Source organism: Strigops habroptila, chromosome 6 (genome assembly GCF_004027225.2).
Source record: "Strigops habroptila isolate Jane chromosome 6, bStrHab1.2.pri, whole genome shotgun sequence".
Classification (NCBI taxonomy): domain Eukaryota; kingdom Metazoa; phylum Chordata; class Aves; order Psittaciformes; family Psittacidae; genus Strigops; species Strigops habroptila.
This window is the reverse complement of record NC_044282.2, coordinates 41,571,502-41,597,345: the sequence shown is the minus strand read 5'-3', so window position 1 is coordinate 41,597,345 and position 25,844 is coordinate 41,571,502. Positions and strand designations below refer to the sequence as shown.

Here is a 25,844-nt window from a genome sequence, read left to right as displayed (position 1 = left end):
TGAGCAGGCTTCTTGTGTTGTGAATGCATGGCAAAAACAGTGGTAGGTAAAGCAGTGAGGGGGTTTAAATCTGCATGGTTCTCCAGGCTCCTGTGGTTAAGAACAATAGCACAGAGGGGAACTGCCCGGCACTTCTTCCTGCTCCCCAGCAGTGTACAGTGGCAAATCTGTGCTGCAGGGTCTTCACAAGCAAAGACAAAACCCCATCCACATTCCCACTTCCTGTACAGTATTAGAGTATAACTATTTCAGCCTTTACTTCTTCAAAGGTAAGAACTGCAAAAATCAATCCCCCTACCTCCAACGAAGTGCACCTTGTGTGTGGTAACAGGGCTAATGGCATATTGCGTAAGGTTTAAAACTGTCTCAGGTTGGAGTAGGAAAACCAATCTGCTGGTGTCTCATGATGTGTATGAAGAAAGTTACTGTTACTGTCATTTTGACACTATTAAGAAATAATAGACTTTGAAGTTAGAGTTGGAAAGGAAAAATGACATGAAGTATAAAGTCTCAAAGTCCCTGTACAAATAAATTGATCTGTGAACTTTTCTTGTTTAAAGAATCAGCTACTTAAGTGTTTTTTTAAAAGTGTTTTGCTTTTGGTTCATTATGGCAAAAGCAAGTGTATTTGCATTATCATTTCTGAATTGTTTTCCAAGTCATTTAATTGTTTACACTAAAGGATTTATTGAAAGCTGTATGAGGTTATCAACGTGTCAAGGAGCTTTTGTTCTGTTGCAGTAACCCGAAAATTGAAGGGCTCGTTGTATAAGCTTTATTTGTAATGTGGAATGCTTACTGGTCCCATGAAATCATTATTAAGAGCAAACAACTGACAGCGTATCCTTTTGCACAGTTCTAGAGCATGAACCAAAAGCCACGGGTACAAATGCTGAAGAGGAGGATGAGGGAGAGCAGTTTGACTTTGACAGTGGAGATGAGATACCAGAAGCAGACAGGCAAGCCCTTGTGCCACTTCCTGCTGGTCCTGGAAATAACACAGAGCACCAAGAGGCTAATGCCACAGGTAAGTCAGGCTGTTAGGCTGTGCCTCCATTAGGATAAACAGTCAAGACTGATTATAGGATGTCTTTTCTTGACAATGCAGTAAAATTACTTGTAAGAAGAGGTTTCCATGGAGATACCATACAAGTGTTCTGAATATTCCTGCTGGTTACACTTATAGTAGATTTGGCAAGGCAAATGACCATCACATGCAATTCCTGTGAGGTTTCCCATCCGAGTGTGGCATCTGAGTGAATAGATTGGTCTCAGTCACAGTGTCATGCTACAGGAAAACTTTATGCCCTTGCAGCTCTAATGTTATAGAGATGGCTCAAGATAAGCTGCTTTCACAGCTAAGCTTGCTGGTTGCTGATCTTAAGATGACATACATAAAAATAAATGGAGTCTGAATGTATGATTTTTGTTCATAAGAAGAAGTCTTATTTTATTAAAATATTTCTTACAACACATGCAGATGTTCTCAGTGCTGAGGTGTAGTCTGGAAATTGCTGTATTCTGCTCAAATTGACTACCGCCTATTTTTGCTGACTTTGATCCAATTTCCTTTTGCAAGCAGAGTCATTTGTGCTCATGGCAGTTAAAGATAGATAACTCTTCAGGTGACTACGCAGTTTGTCTGGAACTTAAATACCACCTTTCCATGAAAATTTGTTGCCTTTTTATGAAGTTGTACTTATAGCTCAAAAACTTTGATCACTTGAGACGCAATTCTGCAGTTTGCTTCAGAGAGGCCTTTGGTTCTGCTGTACCTCAGTTCATCTCAAGAAATGCCAGAAATTTTATTTTCAAAGTGGAAAACTTGAAAAAATTATTTTCTTTCCCCTTTTCTTAACAGAGAATTTTAAGGCCTGTTCTTTGAGGAGTGTCCCTCTAGTGAACTTGTTCTCTCTTCGTGGCTATTCCTAGAATGTTTCTTGTATTTCTGTTTATAAGATCCAAATTAATCTAGAATCCAGATTTTAACCTTCAGGGTTTAAGGCTGTTTTGAGCCATGTGCTTATGATAAGCACAAGAGGACCTTGACGAGTTGTCAGAAATCCTCCTATTCAGGATTCAGAGGCCAGTTATTGTTTTTCCATAGGCATGCTTGTAACCCAGCTTGTTTACCTGCTATTGCATTCCTTATCTGTAAAATGGGGAGCATAGCCCTACTGTGTGGGAATTCTATGAGTCTGCCTATTGAAAGCAACTTGTATAGTAAGGATCATATCAGTGTTTAGGGTATTTGCAAAGAGCGATATTAAGCAGCTTGAGCAGGTATGAGAAATAAAATATTAATTTTTTGTGTGATTTTTCAACTAAAGGGGCTGATAATTTAGAAAACAGTGAGAAGCTGCGAACATCAGAACCTGTTGCAGAAGGCACTCCAGCCAAAGTCAATCCCTACTCGGTCATAAATATTTCACCAATACACGACAAAGATCCATCTTCATCTCCGGAACCCAGTCCTCAAGATGAATGTGCAAGTCCAAACTTGTCCGGTGGATATTCTGTTCCTGTCCCCTGTGGCTATGCTGTGCCATCTAATTTACCTTTGATACTCCCAGCATACTCCAGTCCTGTCATAATACGCAGTGTTTCTGTAGAAGAAGAAGGTACTATGCTTACCCACCTTACTTTATTTGAAGGGGAATCCTTGTTTAAGTTCAGGTGCCTGTGCTGTTTAGTAAATGCTTGTGTAGCACTCAGCCTGGATATGTGGGGAAGATTTTGTGTCAAAATAGAAAAAGAACTTTATCTTGCAGTATGCATTAAAATTTCCTGTCAGACTCCAAAGAAAAATGTCAGTTTATTAAAAAAAAGAGAGTGTCTACAGGACTCTGCTTGCGGTACTAGGGTTGAGATACCCAAGTAAAGATGCATAAGAAAAAAACAAATGTATGCTGTCAGTTCTGCTTCAACCCTTCTTTAAGGGTTTGTTTTGCCAGCACTGTATTACAACACATAGTACAAGGGAGGACTCCTATCTTACTTTGCCACAAAGAATGATTAATGCTAATTCTGTTTTAATGTAATGAAATAATTTCCAGAGCCATAGTTCAGTGTTCAGGCCAAATGGTTTCTTCTCCCACCTTACCATGCTTGATCTAGGTCCTGGCAGAGATCCTGTCCCTTTTATCTTTTCTATATGCACTTCTGTTTGCTTATTTATTTTCCAATCCTTGTGGATTTAATGTTGCTGTGGGACTTTTCCTTGAAGATTTGACAAACTGTGTTTGTCCTGTGGATTATTACAGAAACAGGAACGCTCGCCTATTTTGTAACCAGAATTTGCAAAGCTGACAACTTAATTTCAAGAGAGCAGGAGGAACAGAAAGCTCCCCATATCCTGCCTTCCCCCCCCTCCCCCTTTATTTCTTGTATTTTCAGTACAACCTTTGCTGTCTACCACCACCAGGAATATTGGCAAATAAAAGCAAATGTTTGTATGGTTGTTATTACCTGTAGAGGAATATATGTTTGAGAGGTTAGAATTAAATGCATCAGACATGGTAATTTCCTCCTAACAGCTCTTATACCAAATTGCTACATCTCTGAATTCTTTCATTTGCAAAAATGGATTGTGTGAAGAAACTTCTAAATCTTGTGTAGAAGTAGATTATTCATTAGCAACGAACTAGTAAAATCAGTTTCTTATGCTAAAACATACCATCTGAACCATGCTGGCATTTTGGCGATGATTTATTTTTTTTCTACTGAGCAGGTACGCAGTCAGCAACTGAAGAATGTCATTATAATTCTGTAAACTCAGAGGAGCCTCAAAACAGGTGATTGCCAACTCAGCATGCTTTAACTATCTGTAAAACTTCAAGTCCTAAGAAAGCTTATATTTGATAAATATCTTATTTTTACTGTGTGACCCTTCCAGGTTTGTTTATTTTTTTTTCTTAACTCTGTAACTCTAGCTGTGTACCAAAATCAGCACTGGTTGAGGTCTCGTATGTATAACCGTGCATGACATTTTTGAAGGAGCTAGGTTTAATTTTTAGTCATAGCAATGTCAGCTGCAACAGGCTGCTGGAGATCTTTTAGTGTGGCCTGCTGCTTTCAGAAGGACCACTGCCAATACTTCATTGGATCAGCCATGGCTTTGGTAGCTGAGCCTTTAAAACTTCCAAGGATATAGATGTTGCACCTTTCCTGGGCAGTCTTCCCTGCTGTACTACCCTTTGGTGCGCTTTTCCCTAATGTCCAAACCAAGTCTTCCAATGTGCAGTTTGTTGACCATTCCCACTTGTGTATCATCTGGCACTGAAAAAAACCCCAACAAACCCAGCCCAAAACTCAAAACCAAGCCCAAACCAAAAAACCCAAACCGCGACTGCATCACCTCTGTAGCTCTCTTTCAGATAGTTGTAGCTGCTGTTGAATCACCCCATAGCATCCTTTTCGCCAGATTAAATAAAATGTCTTCCACCTCTTTCCTTGTAGGCCATATGCTCATGTCTTCCACCTCTTTCCTTGTAGGCCATATGCTTTAGTCCCCAACTCCATAGTTTCTAAAGAGGTAGCTTCAATTTCTCCACAGCTCTCTAGAAGGTGAGTGTTGGGAAGCCAAAACTGGATGTGCTGCTGCAGGTTCAGCCTCACCAGCATCAACCAGAGGAAGAGAGCAGTCTTGTTAAGCCCATTTGCCCCTGATGTAGCCAAGAAAATCTTTAGTTGTATTTGAAGTGAAAGAACAGCTCTCACTTCACTGCTTTCTAAGAGGGAGTTTTCTGTGTTCTGGTAGAGGAACTCGGAAGCAAAATACTTCTTGAGATGGGAAGGGAAGTGTTTTCAATTCCTTCGCTAAAGTTGACAGACTGTTAAATAGAATAGATTAATAATCTTCTAATTACATGCTGCAGCAGCGTTTTTTAGTAATCAGCAGCCCCAAAGTGGGAACTGGAAGGCAGAAAGATATTTGTCTTGTCTTCACAGTTGTTTGAAAACATTGTGGTGTAGCTTTTAATGTTTTTATTTTATGGCCTTTTTTTCAAGTGAAGATAACCAGGCAAAGAGAGAGGATGATGCACTGGCCAAGTGGGTTGCAGATCCTGCAAATACAGCATGGATGGAAAGTAAGTATCAATGAGCACCAAAGTACAACTACGGGAGAATGTCAGTTTTAAGTTGTGATCAACTAATATGCTTGTGTATCTGTATGCACACATACATGTTCCAGAGCCAAGTTATACCAGTTAAAACATACGACGTAATAGAAGTGTGTATTTGAGAATAAAGGTAACATTTACTTTTCCGTGGAGTGTTCTTTCAAGTCTGGAATCATTCATCACTGTCTTGAGGAAATCATTTGGTTCCATCAATACGTGTACAGTGGAAATTTGCTCCAGTTCGGGGTCTGCTCTGTGACTGTATATGAAATTGTTCTTATGCAATAATTGGTAAATAAATTCTTGGAGAAGGTAGAAAGGAAGGAATTGATACTTTTTCTTGATGTGTGCCCTTGGCTGGCAGCTGTGCTTTAAACCAAAAGAGAGACCATGTGGTAGGAGGGCAGGTTATCCTGCCTGTTCTCTGCTCTTTCCACTGGGCTGGAGGTTTATCTTACATGTCACTTGAAGTGACTGAAGAATTTGCATCCTTATTCTACCTCTTTATGTGTTACAGCGATCATTACATTATTTAGTTTTGGTTCTTTAAAAAAAAAAAAAAGTCTATTCCAGCTTCTCTACAGCCATTTAGTAAGGCATTGAGCAGCCCTCGACAAGCACAGAACATAACATAGTGCTGTAAAAGGAGAAAGAAATGTTTGCTGTTGAAGTGGATTTCTGTTTTCAGGCTACCAAAGGTCATAATAAACAATGCAGATAAAATTGTGTGAAATTTCACAAATTCCTTACACTGTTTTTTGTGTTTACTGTATTATTTGAATTGATGATTAAATGTACTAGCAAATGCTAGTGGGAAATGAGTTGTATCTCCATTGTGTTCACATATGCCCATATAACCACAATCGTTTAGAATAGAATATTTCAGTGGGAAGGGATATGCAATGATCATCTAGTCCAACTGCCTGACCTCTTCAGGGCTGACCAAAAGCTGAGGCATGTCATTAAGGGTATTGTCCAAATGCCTCTCAAACACTGTTTGTTGGTCCCATTAAAATTCCAGGGGGGTTCTCATTTGTTGTTTGTTTTTGTTTTGTTTTTTTTTTTTCTATTCTACTTTTAGACCCAGATGAAGTAATTTACGATGATGTGCCAAAAGAAAATTCAGACTCTGAACCAGGTTTGAGGTCTTTGTAATATAGCCTATGTTGAAAGCAATGTAATATAGAATTATGTGTGTGTATACTCAATAGATGCGTTCATTAAGTACCTAAAATATATGTAAATGGAATTAACACTCTGTCAATAATCAGTAGATCTTACTAAGTTCAGAATTAAACTAACTCTTGAAAGCCTTTATCTCAGCAGGTCTCATGTAGCACTCTTCTCAGAGGCTTAACTGCACTTTATTCTATAGATACTGTCCTAAATGCCTGAATATTCCATATATTAGAGAATTACAGTCTTGGGTGTTGTAGCTGTAGTGACCTAAAGGCAGCAAGGTAGGTAGGAAAAGGATGTTTTAAATAGCTAAATAATGTATGATAATGCATCATTGTCGTGGTTGTAGAGAGAACTGCTTCTTTCTTGAATGTTCCCCTTCAACATAAAAATACCTGATAGATGGAAGCATGGCTGTTTACCATCCTGAATGTGACTTTACAGAAATGTTTTATTTCAACTTGGAAGTGGTCCAGCCCCTGATAGTGTGACCAATTTTGGAAGGGACAAAATAGTTCTTAAAGTAGTTGCTGGAGCCAAGATTTTACCTTTATTGGGAATGGTGGATCTGGGGCTCAAAAAGCTTATTTCATTGAGTTTTCGCTCAGATTTGTTTTTCAGTTTTTGGTTATAGAGAAAACTATGCTTAAAGATTGGTTGCTACTAACTGATGTGTTTGAGTGGATTGGCTTATTAGGAACTCAGTGTCTACTTGCTCTCAGGGGGGGTAGGTATATGATACTGAAACTGATTCAAGAAAACACTTAAGCTTGCTTGTATGAAAACTGTATATATTTTTAAAGCTGTAACATTTTCTTGTCCTTAGTGGTGTTCAAGCAAGGCGGTTTACAAATTATTACTGAAATTTGTTTCATTTATTATTTGAAGACATTGTGTTAAATTTGTGCCTTATTACTGGAAGATCCCTCAGTGGGCTGCACTGCTCTGGGCAGGGATATCATTGCACTGTTGCTCCTCAGTCAGGATTTATTTACTATGGTGCACGACTATTTGTTGTGCTAGATTGCCACTAAAATGTTTTCTTCAGTAAGTGTCCTTTAAGGACAGTATGATATATATGGAGGTTTAAAAAATTTCTGAAGATCTGATTCTTCCAAATTAAAGGATATTTGTCTGTGATAATTATAAAGACAATTAATATTAAAATATTATTATTGGTAAAAATGTAGTTTTTAAGTCACAGAATTGAGGTTTTAGATGGATGTGTAAAATAAGTCAGCTTTTCTTTTGAGTATGCATTTTTTCTCTTTTTAAATCTTCAATATTAGACTGGATTATGGGCAAGGTAACCTGCAGATTTGGGAGACTCCTAGTGGTTGGTGGAATTGAAGGAATGAAAAGCTGTAAAATATTAATGTAACATTTTTCTTATTAGTTTGGTCTGTTCTTCTGGAAGTAGTGACATTTTCATTTGATTCTTGCAATGTTTTAGCATTTGTCATTTGAGCTGCTGCTGCTGAGGTCCTTAAGATTATATTCCTTCAAATGGAAGGATGCTTCTTCTCAGTTCATATGTGTGTTCACAGCTAGTTTGAACTTCCTTTGAATTTCTTCTAAAACATGTTGTGGGACTTGGACATAATGGTGTAGTTTGAGTGGGGCATGTTTTTTAAAGGATCATGGTGTGTACCCATAACACTATCCTCTTTCAATACTCTTTCAACAAAGACAACCTACTTTGCCTCTTTGAATATTGTATTTAATTTACATTTTAAAATGTGCATACCGAAGTCTCTAAAGTTCTTTGTAATACATCCTGAACAAGTTTTCGTATGTTTAAAAAAGCAGCAATTTCAGTGAGGGTTGTGGGGCCTTTTTTGTTGTTTGTTGTTTGGTTTTGTGGTTTTTGGTTTTTTGTTTGTTTGTTTTGTTTTTTGGTTGGTTTTTTTTTTGATGCTTTTTATTTTTTAATTACTATTTTGTTTTAATTCTTGCAGAGGAAATGATTTATGATGATGTTGATAATGGTGATGATGGTGGAAACAGCTCGCTGGAATATGGGTGGAGTTCAAGTGAGTTTGAAAGCTATGAAGAACAGAGTGATTCTGAGTGTAAAAATGGAATTCCCAGCTCCTTTTTGCGAGGCAACCACAAGAGACATGTATGTACCCCGCAGTGCTGCTCAGTCACTGAGGTTATCCTCATTTCTAATATTTGCCTTTCTCACCTGTATTTCCTGTCTCAATTCAGTTTCAAATACCAACAGCATCTTTTTAAAGGAGACATGAACCAGTGTGGGAGTGACAGTCCACAACAAAATGTAATGGGGAAAAGATGAAAACGTTAAACAAAAGCTCCTTAAAAAAATAAACCACTCAAATTGGATGAAAGTGAAATTAAAACCGAGATTATTTTTGCTTGTGGGCAGTTCCTCACCTTTTCTTGTTTCGCAGCTACTGGATTAGTGTAAGTAGTAAATGAGTGTGGAAAATAATGTGAAGAACAAATGGGGGTAAGCCTGACAAGACTTAAAGTCACAAAACTGTTCACCAGTGTTCCCTACCTTTCTGTGTTAAAGCTGTATCACCTTGCTTGTTTGAAGGTGACTGAGCTTAACAAAAAAAAAAAAAAAGCCCCAAAATAAAAGGTTTTTGTGATCAAAGAGAAGTCTGTAACATTTATTAAAGAGAGGAGAGAGGTGGCCTGATTAAAATGATCCATCAGTGACACATCTCTGGTCTCTAGTATCTTTGGCTACATCCCTGCTGCAGGAGGCAGGCATGGGTGCCTGCCCTCACTGCATATATCTGATTACACATTGGGAGGAGCACCAGGCTCCCACGCTCTCACTGCTTCAGCTCCTCTCCTTCTGCCCTTGTGCCCTTTCCATGAGAGGGAAGTCTCGCCTGGGACTGGGGCGGCTTCCGGCTGCTGGTCCCCTTCTCTGAGCGCTTGGAGGACGGGAATGCAGGGAACAAGCGGGAACAGGCTCAGTGCCCAATCACTGCAAAATCTTGAGGGCCGCCAGTATGTGCTGGCTAGGGAGAGACACCCTAAAACCAGTTCATAGCTGCATACTGTTATAGCTGCTCCAGCACCCTGTGGTAGGGGTAGAGTCCAGGGTGTTCTTCTCTGGTACCCTTATTTTCATTTTGCAATTTCTTATCTTCATGGGAATAAAAGCCTCATTGTCTGTGTTTCCTTCCAGTACACATTATCTGCTCTCCCCCCATCTCCATCCTTGTTGCCCACCATTTGCAAAACAGGAGGCGAGCAATTAACTGCAAGACTTGAGCTCATACGAATCAGCACTTTGTAAGCTGAGTGATCATCCTCTAGTTTTGTTTTGGTGTGCTTTTTAAAATCTTTTCCTGTTATCTGTACCTTCAGCTTTGGCCATAGTCATAGGATTCTATTTACACATGTGCACAAAGCAAGTTTTAAAGCAATTTTTTAACACTTGTAAATATACTTTCATCTGTCACAGGAAACTGCTGGCAGTGGGTTGAGAGTGATGGTGCTAGGATCAGGCACAATGTCTGAGCAAGAGACTGAGGAGTGGTGGAGGAGAGAGGTGTGCTGAGGGGTACTGCCCTGCAGCTGGCTTTTCCAGGCCTGTGACAACAGGTTTTGAGGATTGCCTTGTGAGGATGGGGATGAGTAGCCTAGGAACACATCACTTGGTGGATGGAGAAGTCAGAGGGGCTGCTGCACCTTGATGGGTTACTGGGAAGTGGGGAAGCCGGGAAACTAGAGAAGGGGTTTGGTGGAGAATGAGGAGAGATGTAAACTTTTGGACTGCAGAAATAAAAAAAAAAAAACCCAACCCTCAACCCTCCCTGCACTGGCACTTCAACACAGACAGAAACCACTCCACTTCACACCTTTTCTCTGTATCCATTCCTTGCAGTAACTGTCACTTCTCAGCTCTTGTGATGGATGTTACAGTATTTTCCCAGCACATCTCCTTCTATAGCCTTTTGGAGCCTATGAGGGACTCGCCTTGCTTATTATTATGGGTGTCCATTGAAAAGTATGGGAAGGTTGGAGGTGGGATTTTTAATTTTAAGTACTGGTATGACTTCCCTTAAAGTCACTTTTTTTGTTATTACTCGATTATTATTTATTTATTTAAGGTGAGAAGGCTTTTGTGCTATTCAATATTTCTAATCTGTGAACCAAATGCTGTTCTTAATTAATGCTGTAATGCCAGAATCCTCATGCTAGAAGTAATCTCATCCTGACCCAGTCTAGCAGAGCTAAATGCTGGACTGTCCCTTTGTTTTCAACTCAGTAGGCCTTCTCTTTCCCGATGCTTTCATCTCTTGCCAAATGATTCTATTGACATCAAGTTGAGGGGGTTTCCGTTGGACTTCTATTATAGGGTGCACCAAATATTTTCTTGTTTTTCTGGTTACATTTTAACCTCTTATATCCGGCTTTCTCAAAATGTTTAACAAATACTAATTAGTATTCCAGAGCATTCTCTGTGATAGTTTCCTTATTTTGCAAATGGATATACTCATGTATGAGATGGTTACACCCATGGTCATACAATGAGGCTATGATAGATGCACGTGGAACAACTGTGCATCCTCCCCTGTTAGCATCTCCTTTCCTGACTCACTGTCACTGTCTATCTCCATCTTTTCAGGTACCAGCAACCTCCTCAGGTTCTTCAACCTTGGAGAATTCTTCCAATTCACTGTCTTGAAGGATAGTCAGAAATACACTCACTAGAGTGTGTGCTCCAACAAATTATGCTCATGGTTAAAGCTGGTGCATTGTTTCCATACAGTTTTTAAGAGGTGTGCACAATATAGTTAATGAACAGTTAGCTTAGCCTAAGTGACTTTGTCCCTCTCTTTCCATAGTTGCCAGCATAGCAGAAGGGCACCTGCCTGGGTTTCAGAAAGTTCAGTGATGCACAGGAGTGATGGTCCATTTGTCAGGTTGGAGCTTCCCTACATGATAATTTTCCCTCAGTTGTCTGTGTGTCAGTAGGCAGATGGGGCAATGTGCGTGATATACGTGAGTGCTTTAGCATGAAGTTTGCACTACAGGCTTTTTGAAAAGATTGTGTCTTTTTATACACTGTAGCTTTCACATGACCTAACGCGTTTAAAGGAGCATTATGAGAAAAAGATGAAAGATTTGATGGCAAACACTGTGGGAGCAGTAGAGATTCAGCAACTAAAGCAAAAACATGAGCTGAAGGTAGCGTAGTTGATTTTTGTAACTAGCTGCATTTAACTGATTGCTTTTCCAACACAGACAATGTTGTCTCTTTTAATAATAACTTGAAAAAGCGGACAATAATTTGTATGAAACTAATTCTAAATGTGCTGGATTATTATTAGGCAGTTTGTCTTAAAAGTACTTTGTCAAGGACCTTTTCTCATGCTTATTTTTAATGGTAACAGTTTCAGAAGATGTGACAGGGCATCATTGTCCTTCCCTGCCAACCAGTCCACTTATCCCAGAGCATGAGCTAGGCATACAGCTCTGGGTGAGGTCCAAGGGTTAGCCTGGCCCTGGCTCTCCAGCCATGCAGGATCAAATTGTGGGAGTCAGAATCTCCCTGCTTTCCATTCTGAATGGAGCCAGTATGAAAAGGCTGGGTTTTTGCTGAAACCTTTGGCTGAAACAGACAAATTGCTTAATTGCAGCATGACAACTTTGTGTGTGTTCTGATATCACCGATGATGTCAGCACAGCTCTGACAGTAGTGGGGATTTTTTGAAGTGGTGGCATTTTGGGAACACAAAAGTACCAACCAGTCCTTTTAATAAACATTTCTTACCAAAGCAACAGGAATTCTCTTTTTGCTGTAATAGTACACTATAAAATCATGTAGTTCTTAATTAGAATCAACTTATGTCTTTAATTAATGAAATTATTAGTTGTAACATCTTCTTCAAAACAATGGTTAAGAATATAGTTAATATAGAACTGAGTCTAGGGGTTTACCTTTAGATCAGAAATATTTTGGCAGAGTTAGTAGGACACTGGAAGATGGGCAAGAACCCTGGCCATTAATGACCTGTTCATAGTTCGTTTATTATATAATGTAAAGCTGAGCATTTGAGACTATTTTGAGTTCAGACTTTTTATGCAGATTTTTAAGCATTTCTGCTATTTTAGGCTTGCATACAACATTGCCATGAAGTAAGTGCCTTTCTCCAGGTTTGATTTTGTTAAGAGAAAGTACAGGTGCTCAGATCTGAGCTTTGATGGATCTGTGTACTTACTATATATTCCTTTGACTTTGGGCTATATTTATATCCTAAAATACTTGACAGTGTTCTTTTAAAAGATATTTTGATCAAAAGTATTTTGCATGGTGTGCATGCTAAAACGCATTCCTATTATTCACTGAATGTGTAGACTGTATTTTTTTTTTATCTCAACAGATGCAAAAGCTTATGAGAGCTGCTAGAGAAGGTACCAAAGATGGGCTTGAGAAGACAAAAGCAGCTGTGAAAAAGGGTCGTTCTTTCATTAGAACAAAATCTTTTATTTCTCAAGGTATGTGTCACTTACTGTGTTTGTTACTCCCTCTAGTCATTTCTGAGAAATTAAGTGAATGGCTCAGCAGGATTTTGTACTGGGAGCTGAGTACTGGATGCATGATATCAGCTTTATATCAGTAAAGTATGGTATAACAGTCAGTTTAGGTGACAGTACGGTCAATTCATCTTGAGTAGTTTTAGGTTTGGGGCAAGAATCTGAGTGACCTGAGAAACCTGAGGACCATAGGGAAGGGTCCATTTAAAACCAACAAAATCCCACCAAAACAGTGCCATAGATTCTATCTAGGTATTGGTATATGGGAGTATGGAAATTATGTTTAGGTGCTAAGTCTGTCCAGTTCCCTCCATTGAGTAACTCCTGAACGTCAGGAAAGTTTGCTGTCATGACATGGTTTTCAGTGGAGTGATAGCTGACTGTTTAAAAAGTCTGTTGTGGTCAAGGAATAACAAACATTTTCTGTGCTAAGGAGTTGAAGTAGACTGTTCTGCTTTATCACCGGTTGGTGATTTTTGTTGAAAGCTGAGTTTGGATTGGGAAAACAGAAAGTGGTTTGAAATCAAAAAGCTAAAGTATTTGTATTCTTTCTCGAGTTTAGAACAAACATCTGTCATGAGCCTCAGCAGCAGCAGTCCACAGTTAAGTTTTGCAAGAGGTAGGGGGTAGTAACTGAATACAAACTTATTTATTCTTTAGAATCAGTCCGAGAGGTAGTATGCATTTCTGTTCACATTTCTGCCCAACTAATTGAATGTTTGTAACTTCAGAGTACTATTTTAGGAAGCTAAAATCACAAGACTAGAACAAGACGTTTTTAGTGAGCAAGCTACCATACAGCTGCATCCTATCTGTAAGGACCAGGACACATCTTTTATCCCTGTCATGGCCTCTAACTGCTTCTGAATTTACCTAATTCAAAGACAGAAAATAGAAAGTTAATTGCACAGACTTCAGTGATCAAAAATGTGTCCTCAGTGTCTTGCTGTTGCAGAGGAGAAAATGATCAGCTTCAGCAGGGCAGTGTTAGAGTGAACCTGGCATTCTGGCATACGTTTCTAGAGGTTAGGTAGCAGACTCAGGGTATCTGTGGACGGTTTATACCCGTAGCCATTTACCAAATCAGCAGGGAGCTAGTGACAAATTTGTCGAATTCCTTCCAGCCAACAAACCTGCTTCCCTTCCTTTTTTGTTCTGAGACACAGTTTCTCATACTGTTCTCTCTTTCTCTCTTATTTGCGCCTGTCTGCTTGTTTGGCTGGCTGCATACCGCCACCTACCACTGCACTTTGGTGTTGCTTTTTGCATGAAATTTGTACGGAAGGAACAATGCAGAACCCCTTACTCTCCTTTGTGATAAAAGCCAACATTTTGGTACATTTGGTTACTTACATTAGTTCAGCTGTTGAAGGGTGTGTGGAATTTTTTAAGCTGGATCATATCATGGGTGTGTTTAATTTCTTCCCAAAGGTCATTTATTTCAAAACTGTTGGCCCTTTAACAATTAAGGTTAAAAGATTGGAGCAGTATTTTAACCCTAGTTGTCACGTCCTGCACTCTGGACAGCCCTGTTCTTCTGGCTGTGAAGAGGGAGGAGAGGTCAAGCAAAAGATGCATAGGTTGTCTCATGCTATGTGGATTTTAGGATACCTTTGAAAGATGTTCTGTATTAGAGCGCCCATCGGTGGTGGTATTTATGTGACTTCACAGCTGATACAGAAGTGCTGGGAAATTTCTTTTGTTTGGTAAGTGAAAATAAGACTACTGTGTAATTACTATGCTTGGATGATAGGATATTTTATTTTTATTTTTCTTATTTTCTTCTTTTAATCAGCTTATTGTAAAAGTTGATGTTTTGGTTATTCAATTCTTCATAGATCATAGATCATCATGTCTGGAAGAAGAGGAGCTAAATTTATTTATCGATGTGGACTGTATGCATACAGAAGCAATTATGACTCCTATGCCTGAAGGATTATCACAGCAGCAGGTAGTAGGGTTTTAGAAATACAGTCTTCTGCCACTTTTTCCTCCCCTTCTGCTCTATATCAATATCTCCCAGGTGCCTTGCTCTTCAAACATACTGGTGTTTAACATAAATTAAGTGGACATCAAATTCAGAACTGAATAAGTAGTTTTTTTAAAATTGGTATGTGTGCATATAGTTGTATCGGTCCTGAATTCAGCCAGACGTGCAAAATGCTGTTTTGCATTATAAAATTGTAATAATTATATTGTTTCACTGCCTGAACATTTAAACTAAACGTGGTGATTTTGAGTGAAAAAGAAAAGAGTTTTAAGCATTTTTGAGTCAGATGACATTTCCCTAGATGCTGTGGGATTTCTATTTAAATGTAGAAAATATCCTGTATACTCTCTGTATTTTAAGGTTTCTCCTGATTTAAAAAAAAAAAAACAACTTGTCCTCAATAAAGTCAAGTCTACAGAAATAGTATATTTTGCTGTTTTCCACCTCAAACTCTGTAGTCACTGTGGAAACCACTTCAGCCTGGGCACCCTAGCTGGAGAGGGTGAAGGTCAGGAGCCACTTCCAGTCTGGACTGCTTGGCCGTGAACAAGCTGACTTTATGGATATGCTTGTTTTAAACAGCAGGTGGCACGATAGCTTTTGTTTAAAACCTGCTGCCTGTTCAAATACTATGTCCCAGGTTGGTCTCAGTCTTCATACCTCTGCTTCGCTTTAATACTGGGACCTGAGTTCTTACCGTTTGTTTATGTTTGTATGCTACTGTTACAAGCAAAAATGCGAGTATAAGTGTAAGATTTGCATATAAGCCTCTTGTAAGTTCTGTGTATCTATTGCAGTAATCGACAGGCACTATTAAGTATCTATTTTGTGTATTACAGAGCCTGAAAAAAACCCCATTTTCTACAGATGTTTATTCTTTTCAGAAGAATGAACTATGACTAAAAGTAGAGTTGGTATCCTTTACCAGAGCAGCTGATGCGTTATAATAAATAAAACACTGCTAAATCCATTTTAAACACAAATTAGACCAACTAATTTTACCATATATGTTTTTAAGCAAGGTCTGATATAATTTTGAAGTCTTCCTTTGAAATGCCAGTGCTTAACAGAAAATCCTCACATACCCTGCACTTAACTTCATAACGCAAATTGTGGAGAATTAAAGGCAGCTGTGACAGAGAAGGCACAGAGAAGGCATGGAAATCAGGAGCAGAGAGGAGCAAGTCTAAGACTTGAGTTTCATGATCATTTAGGCTAGCTGAAAATAGCAAAAGAGGCAGTTTTGCTTTCCTTTCCCTTGCAGTAGTGGGGAGTGGTTTGATTCTGCCCTTGCGCTGTCTTCTCCCTCAGAGTCTCGCTTTTGAAAGCTCTGGAATGAGCTGGATTAGGAAATGGATTGGGTGAAAACAAATCCTTAATCCTGCAAGAAATCTAATCAGTAACAGAAGTTTAAATTTTAAACCAGATGGGTTCCCTAGTCTTTCATGTCATGTCACCTGCACATGCATATAAAGTGTGTTTCAGCTGAATTACAGAAGGTGTGATAAATAGCCTGTAGTTTGTAAATATGAAATGATAGCATTTCCTGAAGCTCTTACTACTTTGTCAATAGGTATGAATATAGATGAGACAAGGTTTTCACTTATGCATGGTAATGCCCAAAAAAGAATGCTGACTTACTTAGATACTTTCTCAGTGGTACAGTTCATATGGCCTTACCAAAAGGCAGTTAATGTTTGCTTCTTTGTCCTTCAGGTTGCTCCTAATAAATTTATAAAACATATTTAAAAAAAGAAAAAAAAAAAAGAAAATTAATCTTGAAGACTGATTTTGAAAACTGGTTACCTTTTTTATTACAGCAATTCACTGAAGTAGCCAACATCCTCTTCTACCTATTATTATTTATATTAATGCCTAAATTTATACATCTAAAATTAAAAGACAAATTTCAGAAGTAGAGCTTGGAATTGCAACAGTTGGCAAAGTTTATAGATATAGATACAATAACTGTTGTGTTCTTTAAATAATTTTAGAGTAATAGTAAACTTAATTAGTTTGGAAGAGGTACAGTAGTATTTTATTGCAGTTCTTTTCCTCTATTTCCTTCTAGTTTTCTTCTATTGCTTTGTGTTTCTTGTGGTTGGTTAATGTGAGAAATTTATCATCAGCATTCCCAACTATGATGAACATATTACCTGATTAGAGCTTCAGACAAGACTTTGTTTCTTCAACAGGTTGTGAGAAGGTATATTTTGGGCTCTGTAGTTGACAGTGAGAAGAATTATGTGGATGCTCTCAAAAGAATCCTGGAGGTACCTTAATATCTTTTTCATTTTGTAATTTGGAAATTTAAGGATATAATCAAATCTTTAAAAAACCTGTAGTGTGATTCTCAGGTTTTGCTACAGATGCTTCAAGCCAAATGTTTAGACATTTTGTTTGTGTATACTGCTACATAAATTGGTTTTCTTTGGTTAAGTCTTTTTTGTTGTTGTTTTTTTTCCCCACAGCAATATGAGAAGCCCCTTTCAGATATGGAACCAAAATTACTGAGTGAAAGAAAACTCAAAATGGTCTTTTATCGAATTAAGGAAATTCTTCAGTGCCATTCCATGTTTCAGATTGCACTGGCGAGTCGTGTATCTGAGTGGGACTCTATTGAAATGATTGGTGATGTTTTTGTTGCTTCAGTAAGCATATGCATCCGACCAGATAATCTGTTTTTATTTTACGCTTGTTATTCTATCTCCCTATCTTTCTGTCTAACTTGGCTGCATTATTCCTGTGTTCTCCAATGCCTGTGGCAACTGTCAGAGTATGTATGTACCATCCTGGTAAGCAAACTGACACCAACACTTCCCTTTGGGTTGGCTGGCAGATGTGGAAGGATTGTGGGCAAGATTTTCAGTTTTTGATCAAGCTTTCAGACATTCAAGTAAACAATTTCTTTTTCTAGGAAAATAGAGATTCACAAACCCACCAAAATTAAGGTGAGATTGAGGCTAAGGTGTGATTGAGGCTACTAAAAAGTAGGTAGCCATAAATAGTATGTTTGTTGGGAGTAGAAAAAAACATATTAGGTGATGTCCTGAATTCTTGGGGTTTAACTGAGCCTGGGGCACAGGTAAAGAGTATTTGTAAAACAGTATCCTACCCTTAATGGAAGTCCATCCAGTGAAGGACTGAACTAGAGAAAACAAGAAGTGGCCTTGGTTGATAGAAAGACATTATTCCTACCAGTAGCGTGTGGATAGATAAGGTTGCCTGGCTGCTGGTTTGAGTGCCTTGTTTTGTGGCCACCCAGCTCCTGGAAATTACCACCTTTTCATGCCTGCTCTAAGAGAGCTGAGATCTGTGTCTCTGAGTGCTTTTGACCCCATTTCAGTCAAAATGAAGGGGTAGTAAAGATTTGCTGTTTAAAGCAAACTTGTCCTGTTTCGACTGAAGCTAGTTAAGCAGTGTTAATGAGACTACCTCTGCAGAAGAAAGGTATTACTAAGAAGGCAACGCCAGCGATCTTGCCCTTCACGCTGCTGTTTGCAGGCCACACGATCTGTCTGCTTTCTTGGTAAACCCTTACCCGCTAAAGATGGGGCATGAAGACCCTGGGACTTTGCTGGTTCACCAAATCCGGAAGATAGGCAGCAGTGAGATTATCAGAGGATCGCATCAGCTGCTTTGAATCTCAGTGGTTGCCCTTTAATTGCCCGTAGTCCTCAGGCTCTGCCCTAGTATCACAGCCAAGATGAAGCTATTTCTGTAAATTTACATTTCATAATTCACAGCTGTTATGTCTTTAGATTTCCAACCTGTCTTCTACAGAAAGAGTATTTTGGTCATCACCAGTATTGCTGTAGATCTAGCACTAGGCCAAGCAAAGCCCTTAACTCTGAGCAAGGCGAGTCCTTAACAGTCAGAAGTCTATATAGTTATGTTTTCAGGGGTCTTTTGTATTTATAGTTAAGGTTTACCCTTTTCTCTTTTCAGTTTTCTAAATCTATGGTATTGGATGCATACAGTGAATATGTAAACAACTTCAGTACAGCAGTAGGAATTCTCAAGAAAACGTGTGCCACCAAACCTGCCTTTTTAGACTTTTTAAAGGTGAGTTTAATCTTAAAACAGCTGGGCATTTGATATAAATAACATAGTATAAATTACAAATTATAAAGCATAAATTATATAGGAGAAGATTTGATGGCTAATACTGCATATTGGATGACTGTTTTTATGGACTTTAGTTTCATGTTTTATGAGTTTGGCACAAAAAAATCCCAGAGAATTCTTCCACTGCTGTATTTTCAGATAGTAATATGATGTTAGATCTAGGATGTATTTTGAAGTGGAGAGTAGTTTTGTTGTTGTTCAGACTAGTGTATTGGTGTTTTTGTACACCTGTACTTGTGAAAGAATCCCAATGTTTTGCCATCAGGTAGCTTCAAATAATAGTTCAACATATGAGGCCTCTTATTATTTGTGATTTATTTTACTTCTAACTTCTTTATTGTGTCGTGCAGAGTAGTGTAACTAGATCTTTGTTTCACAACAATTTCCCAGTATTTTGAAAATTGTGTTTCCAATTTGAGGCTGAAATTTAACATTTCTGTGCAGAATGCATGCTACCCTGATGAGTATGATGCTTCTGATGATGTGCACAGAGCGCCTGGTACATGCAGTAGAAGTGCTGTGAATCCCTAGGGATGATACCTTACAGAGGGTGCACAAAATCCAGTGCAAGGCTTTTAGGCTGCCTGTGACCCTGTTGAGAGCCTGGAAGCTCTGCTTGTCCCATTCCCCAGGAGTCCTGGATTGAGTTGTGCCTGTCAGAGCTGTCAGGTCTGTTGCAGTGGTCCACCAACTAGGGAAATCGGGTGCTCTAGGCAAACTAAATGGTGAAGCTCTTAGGTTGCCTAGAAAAGGGTGACAGGGGGGCTGATTCATAATATGTCTTCAGATCTTAAAATTAACCAGCAACTTTTTGCAGTGTGGCCAGCACTCTCTATGAGCGCATGGTGATTTCGTAACTCACACTGTTAAAAGCCCGTTGTTCCAAGAGAGGCATAATTTACACCTCTCATCACTGCTTGTCAGTGCTGGCGCTGGTGCTGCTCAGAGCTGGGGACTCACAGCTGAACTCTGACAACAGAAGACATTTCTATACCTTCTTTTCTTTTTGTTTGCCCACCAGCAATGAAGACCAGAATCTTCACCATTCCTGTTTGAGAATGAAAAAATTATTTGTGGAGATAAGCATGGAAACAAATTGTGGTGAAGCTGATAGCTGTAGCAATAATGGCAATTTAAGCACAATATCAGTTCAGTATTGTTTGGGATTGCTTTGTTTTTGAGTATTTCCTCTACTGTCCTTATTGTGGGTCAGCTGGCCAAAATACTTCCAAATGTTGAAATGCCTTATACAAACAGGGCTTTTCTGCACAAGCAGATGAAATTTGCCTGGTTTTATCTGCCAGTCCTGATAACCAAAGTAATGGATTCTTGGATTCTTGTGTTTTTCTTTCCAGACATAAATCAATGTAATTTTCCTTAGTTACTTTTAATAAAGAAAATGAAAATTTCTTTTTGTTTGCATAGCACTGAGATTATGATGTTTTCCTTAGATTTCCTCTTAAAAACACATAGGTAGTTAGAGATTTATAGTCTCTTAGCCCCAAGAAATAGAGCAGCAATAGTAAATTACAGGCTATAAATCAACAGATCACATTTTTCAAACTTAGGACCTTGAACAAGTACATTGCCTTTGTTGTGCTTGAAGTTAAGCAGACATTTCAGTGCTTTGCTTATGTAAAAAGCATGAATGTGCTGTATCAATATATGCATAGGTGCTGCATTGCTGGTGCGGCTTTATCCCAGCTGTATTGATTTAAGGAGGTATTTCAGGCCAGTGACATGCCATATTTTATTAGTGATTTTGAAAAAATATTTAATATTTGAAAATTAAATCTTTATAGTAAATGGCAGTAAATTTACAGCACCACTGTTATAATTAATGTAAATGATGTAGAATGACTTTCATTCTGTTACTGATGGAAATATGTTCATGGAAGTAAACAGTGTGTGGCTTTCTTGCATTGCAGCAGTGCCAGGAGTCAAGCCCTGATCGAATTACACTGTATGGTTTAATGATGAAACCTATCCAGCGCTTTCCACAGTTCATTCTACTATTGCAGGTAAATAATAAATAAATAGTACGATTACAGGGACAGTTAGTAAATACACTGCAGGAAAATCTTACTAAACTAGACTTATGCTTGATTACTTGCTAGGTTAGATTTAGCTTCTATGTCACTTTGCAGTAAATCTGTGGTTCAGATATGCTACTTGTTCATATCAGTTCGTTAGCTAATCACACATAAAAACACCACTAGGGACTTTGTGTCATTACTTTCCATTTAAGAAAAATACAAAAGGATGTAATTTGTGCTTCAGATAGTTCAGAATATACGTGGGATATAGAATAAAAGTGCACTCTCTCCCTGGCTACTTGGCTCGCAGAATCTGCTGAAGTGTGGAAAAGCTTCCTTCTGACCTGAAGCATCTTGGTTTCCTTCCCATGGAAACTGGGGTTTGACAGGAAATCCTCAGGTCTTGTCTGAGCAGGCAGTCAAGCTGCAGGAAGAGCACAGTTCCCCAGTGTAGACCTGCTCCAGACCAACTTAGGCCGTTTGTAACTCCGTCAAGATCATGACAGGTCCATCTCAGTGAGTGCTATGAGTTAGCTGTGTTTTGCACGTGCCATAGAGGAGGTGAGGCTTTGGGGTACAGGTCCAGAAATTACGGTGGGAGAGAGGTAGTTGCTGGGGGAGCATGCAGGTAGGAAGCCATGGCGAGAGTTTTTGAAGTAGCAGAAGAGATGGAGTTTATTGTGGCAGGAAGCAGTAATGAATACACAGAGATTTTTAAGCGCTGAGGGAAAGAATTAAAAATATAATTTAAATTGTTCCTACTGTATCCCTACAAAAGGGAATGACTTTGAGAAGCTGTTGTGACCACCATGAAGTAAGTACTTTCTCCTACTTGAGGATGAGCATGCTGTCAGTGTTTTGGTTTGGAATAATAATAGTAATAAAGATAATACAATATTATTATGACAGTAAATGTCAGAAAAGTTTTAAATCATTGTTTATGGACACCTACGTATTATAATATTGATTTTCAAGTTGTGCTTAATATTATGTGCATCTTTTTTATTTATATTTACAGTTTTTATATTTATTTTCAAGTTTGTTCTTTGTACCTTCGCCCTGTAAATGAGCTGTATGACCCCATTCAGTATCTTTTTCAAGAACTATTAAGATATTCAGGACAGTAAGCAATGTGCTGTCTGAATATTCATTAGGTATTCATTGGTCTTATTCATTAGTAGTACTCAGGTAGAACGTCGTGGTAAACTGTACATCCTGTAATCTTTTGAACTTGACTTTGAAATGAAATCGAATATTTGTTTGTTTTATCATTTCCTCTCAGGATATGTTGAAGAACACTAATAAAGGACATCCCGACAGATTACCTCTACAAATGGCTCTTACAGAACTCGAAACACTGGCAGAGAAGTTAAATGAAAGGAAAAGGGATGCAGATCAGCGCTGTGAAATAAAACAAATAGCAAAAGCAATGAATGAACGTTATCTGAACAAGGTGAGAAAAGTAGGAATGTATGATGGAAGAGTTAGTTTCCGGGCCTTGAGCAATCTCTAAAACAGACCAAAGAGATATTTGCAATTTTTATGTAAATGTCAACAGCATGGGGTCATTCTAGTGGTAGGTTTGAGATGTGACCTATGTAACCTTGAACAGACTTGCTGCTTAAATCATTGTGTGCTGGAGTGAGTGGCACGCTGAAATAGCAGCAGCAGTATTGGTGTTCTGTGGCAGTGCTGGATAGAAAAGTCTAGTGCATTTTTTCTGCATGGGAAAATTCAACTTTTAATTTACCCCAGAACTGAGGAATTACTCCTGTGTAAAGGAGGGAACCAGTTCCTTCTACTGTAGTGATTCCAGCTACAGGTCAGCTCAAGATGTGCTATCGAATGTGTCCAAGACCTACCTTGTTTTAAGGAACATCCTAGTCTACTTTATTCATGCATTTGGATCATACAATAGAAATGTCTTTAAAGAACAGTAGAAGACATTCAGTAAGAAGGAAGGAGCAGTCTTCTTCATTTGAGTTTGTTAGTAGCTATGTGTACTGTGGATATATATTTGCTTGTCTTATTTGCATCATAAATGGTTCCTCCTTTCCCATGAGATGGGGCATAAATGCTTCCATTATTGCTTTTGTGAAATTACAGATGATTACATTCTGGACTCATCCTGGGGTGGAGTATCATAGAATCATAGAATCATAGAATCGTAAGGGTTGGAAAGGACCTTAAGATCATCTAGTTCCAACCCCCCTGCCATGGGCAGGGACACCTTGCCCTAAACCATGTGGCTCAAGGCTCTGTCCAACCTGGCCTTGAACACCGCCAGGGATGGAGCATCCACAACCTCCCTGGGCAACCCATTCCAGTGCTTCACCACCCTCACTGTAAAGAACTTCTTCCTTATATCTAATCTAAACTTCCTCTGTTTAAGTTTGAACCCATTACCCCTTGTCCTACCACTACAGTCCCTAACGAAGAGTCCCTCCCCAGCATCCTTGTAGACCCCCTTCAGATACTGGAAGGCTGCTATGAGGTCACCACGCAGCCTTCTCTTCTCCAGGCTGAACAGCCCCAACTTTCTCAGCCTGTCTTCATATGGGAGGTGCTCCAGCCCCCTTATCATCCTTGTGGCCCTCCTCTGGACTCGCTCCAACAGCTCCATGTCCTTTTTATGTTGAGGACACCAGAACTGTATGCAGTACTCCAAGTGGGGTCTCACAAGAGCAGAGTAGAGGGGCAGGATCACCTCCTTCGACCTGCTGGTCACGCTTCTTTTGATGCAGCCCAGGATACGGTTGGCTTTCTGGGCTGTGAGTGCACACTGCCGGCTCATGTTAAGCTTCTCGTCAACCAACACCCCCAAGTCCTTTTCTGCAGGGCTGCTCTGAATCTCTTCTCTGCCCAGCCTGTAGCAGTGCCTGGGGTTGCCCCGACCCAGGTGTAGGACCTTACACTTGGCTTGGTTAAACTTCATAAGGTTGGCATCCGCCCACCTCACAAGCGTGTCAAGGTCCCTCTGGATGGCACCCCTTCCCTCCAGCGTATCAACCGAACCACACAGCTTGGTGTCATCGGCAAACTTGCTGAGGGCGCACTCAATCCCACTGTCCATGTCACCGACAAAGATGTTGAACAGGACCGGTCCCAACACCGATCCCTGAGGGACACCACTCGTTACAGGTTTCCAACTGGACATCGAGCCATTTACCACAACTCTTTGCGTGCGGCCATCAAGCCAGTTTTTTATCCACCGAGTGGTCCATCTATCAAATTGATGTCTCTCCAATTTAGAGACAAGGATGTCATGTGGGACAGTGTCGAATGCTTTGCACAAGTCCAGGTAGATGACATCAACTGCTCTGCCGCTGTCCATCAGTTCCGTGGCTCCATCATAGAAGGCCACCAAATTGGTCAGGCAGGATTTCCCCTTAGTGAAGCCATGTTGGCTGTCACCAACCACCTCGTTGTTTTTCATGTGCCTCAGCATGTTTTCCAGGAGAAACTGTTCCAAGATTTTGCCAGGCACAGAGGTGAGACTGACTGGTCTGTAGTTCCCCGGGTCTTCCACCTTCCCCTTCTTGAAAATGGGGGTTATATTACCCTTCTTCCAGTCATCGGGAACTTCACCTGACTGCCAGGATTTTTCGAATATGATGGACAGTGGCTTAGCAACTTCATTCGCCAGCTCCTTCAGGACCCGTGGATGGATTTCATCAGGTCCCATGGACTTGTGCACGTTCAGGTTCTTAAGATGATCTCGAACCTGATCCTCTCCTACAGTGGGCCTAAGGTCTTCGTTCTCACAGTCCCTGCATTTGCTTTCCAAGACTTTCGTGGTGTGGTCAGAGCATTTGCTGGTGAAGGCTGAGGCAAAGAAGTCATTAAGAACCTCAGCCTTCTCCAAATCCATGGTAGCCAGTTCTCCTGATAGCTTCTGGAGAGGGCCTACATTGCCCCTAGTCTGTCTTTTATTTGCTACGTATCTATAGAATCCTTTCCTGTTATCTTTTACATCCCTTGCCAAACTTAATTCTAGCTGGGCCTTAGCTTTCCTAACCTGGTCCCTAGCTTCTCGGGCAATGCTCCTGTATTCTTCCCAGGCCGCCCGTCCTTGCTTCCGCCTTCTATAAGCTTCTTTTTTCCCTCTAAGTTTCCTCAGCAGCTCCTTGTCCATCCATGGAGGTCTCCTGGCCCTCCTGCTGCACTTTCTTCTAGTCGGGATGCAACACTCTTGAGCACGTAGCAGGTGATCCTTGAATATCAACCAGCAGTCTTGGGCCCCCCTGCCCTCTAGGACTGTATCCCATGAAACCTTACTAAGGAGGTTCCTGAAGAGGCCAAAGTCTGCTTTCTTGAAGTCCAGGGCAGTGAGCTTGCTGCACGCTCTTCTCACCGTCCTGAGGATCTCAAACTCAACCATCTCGTGATCACTAGAGCCAAGGCTGCCCTGGAGCGTTACATTTCCAACCAGTCCCTCCCTGTTGGTGAGCACAAGGTCCAGCATGGCACCTCTCCTCGTCGGCTCCTCTACTGCTTGAAAGAGGAAGTTGTCTTCCACACAATCGAGGAACCTCCTGGATTGCTTGTGCCGGGCCGTACCGTCCCTCCAACAGATGTCAGGATGGTTGAAGTCCCCCATGAGGACCAGGGCCTGCGAGCGTGAGGCTGCTCCTATCTGTCTGTAGAGCGCTTCATCCACAGAGTCCTCTTGATCAGGCGGCCTGTAACAGATCCCCACTGTAATGTCCCCTGTTGCTGTTTTCCCTTTGATCCTGACCCACAAACACTCTGTCTGGGGATGGGTGATGAGGTAACAGAGTTCCATACTCTCCAGCCTATCACTGACATAGATAGCAACGCCCCCTCCCCATCTGCCTGGCCTGTCTTTTCTAAACAGCC

At 40.1% G+C, this 25,844-nt stretch overlaps 1 protein-coding gene across 5 annotated transcripts in view; it reads left to right on the top strand.

The window, feature by feature from the left end:
• ARHGEF10 (Rho guanine nucleotide exchange factor 10) overlaps positions 1–25,844 on the top strand; it is a 115,011-nt gene that overhangs the window by 29,420 nt on the left and 59,747 nt on the right. Inside the window, exons 3-16 of one of the 5 annotated variants that reach the window (XM_030489806.1) lie at positions 857–1,027; positions 2,331–2,621; positions 3,728–3,794; positions 5,011–5,090; positions 6,205–6,261; positions 8,261–8,424; positions 11,364–11,480; positions 12,677–12,791; positions 14,669–14,781; positions 17,016–17,093; positions 17,292–17,471; positions 18,769–18,885; positions 20,877–20,969; positions 22,267–22,437. In XM_030489806.1, the coding sequence (XP_030345666.1) occupies positions 857–1,027; positions 2,331–2,621; positions 3,728–3,794; positions 5,011–5,090; positions 6,205–6,261; positions 8,261–8,424; positions 11,364–11,480; positions 12,677–12,791; positions 14,669–14,781; positions 17,016–17,093; positions 17,292–17,471; positions 18,769–18,885; positions 20,877–20,969; positions 22,267–22,437 (1,814 nt within the window). The remainder of the gene's footprint in view (positions 1–856; positions 1,028–2,330; positions 2,622–3,727; positions 3,795–5,010; positions 5,091–6,204; positions 6,262–8,260; positions 8,425–11,363; positions 11,481–12,676; positions 12,792–14,668; positions 14,782–17,015; positions 17,094–17,291; positions 17,472–18,768; positions 18,886–20,876; positions 20,970–22,266; positions 22,438–25,844) is intronic. The other 4 variants (XM_030489807.1, XM_030489808.1, XM_030489809.1 and 1 more) reach the window with 4 other exon arrangements.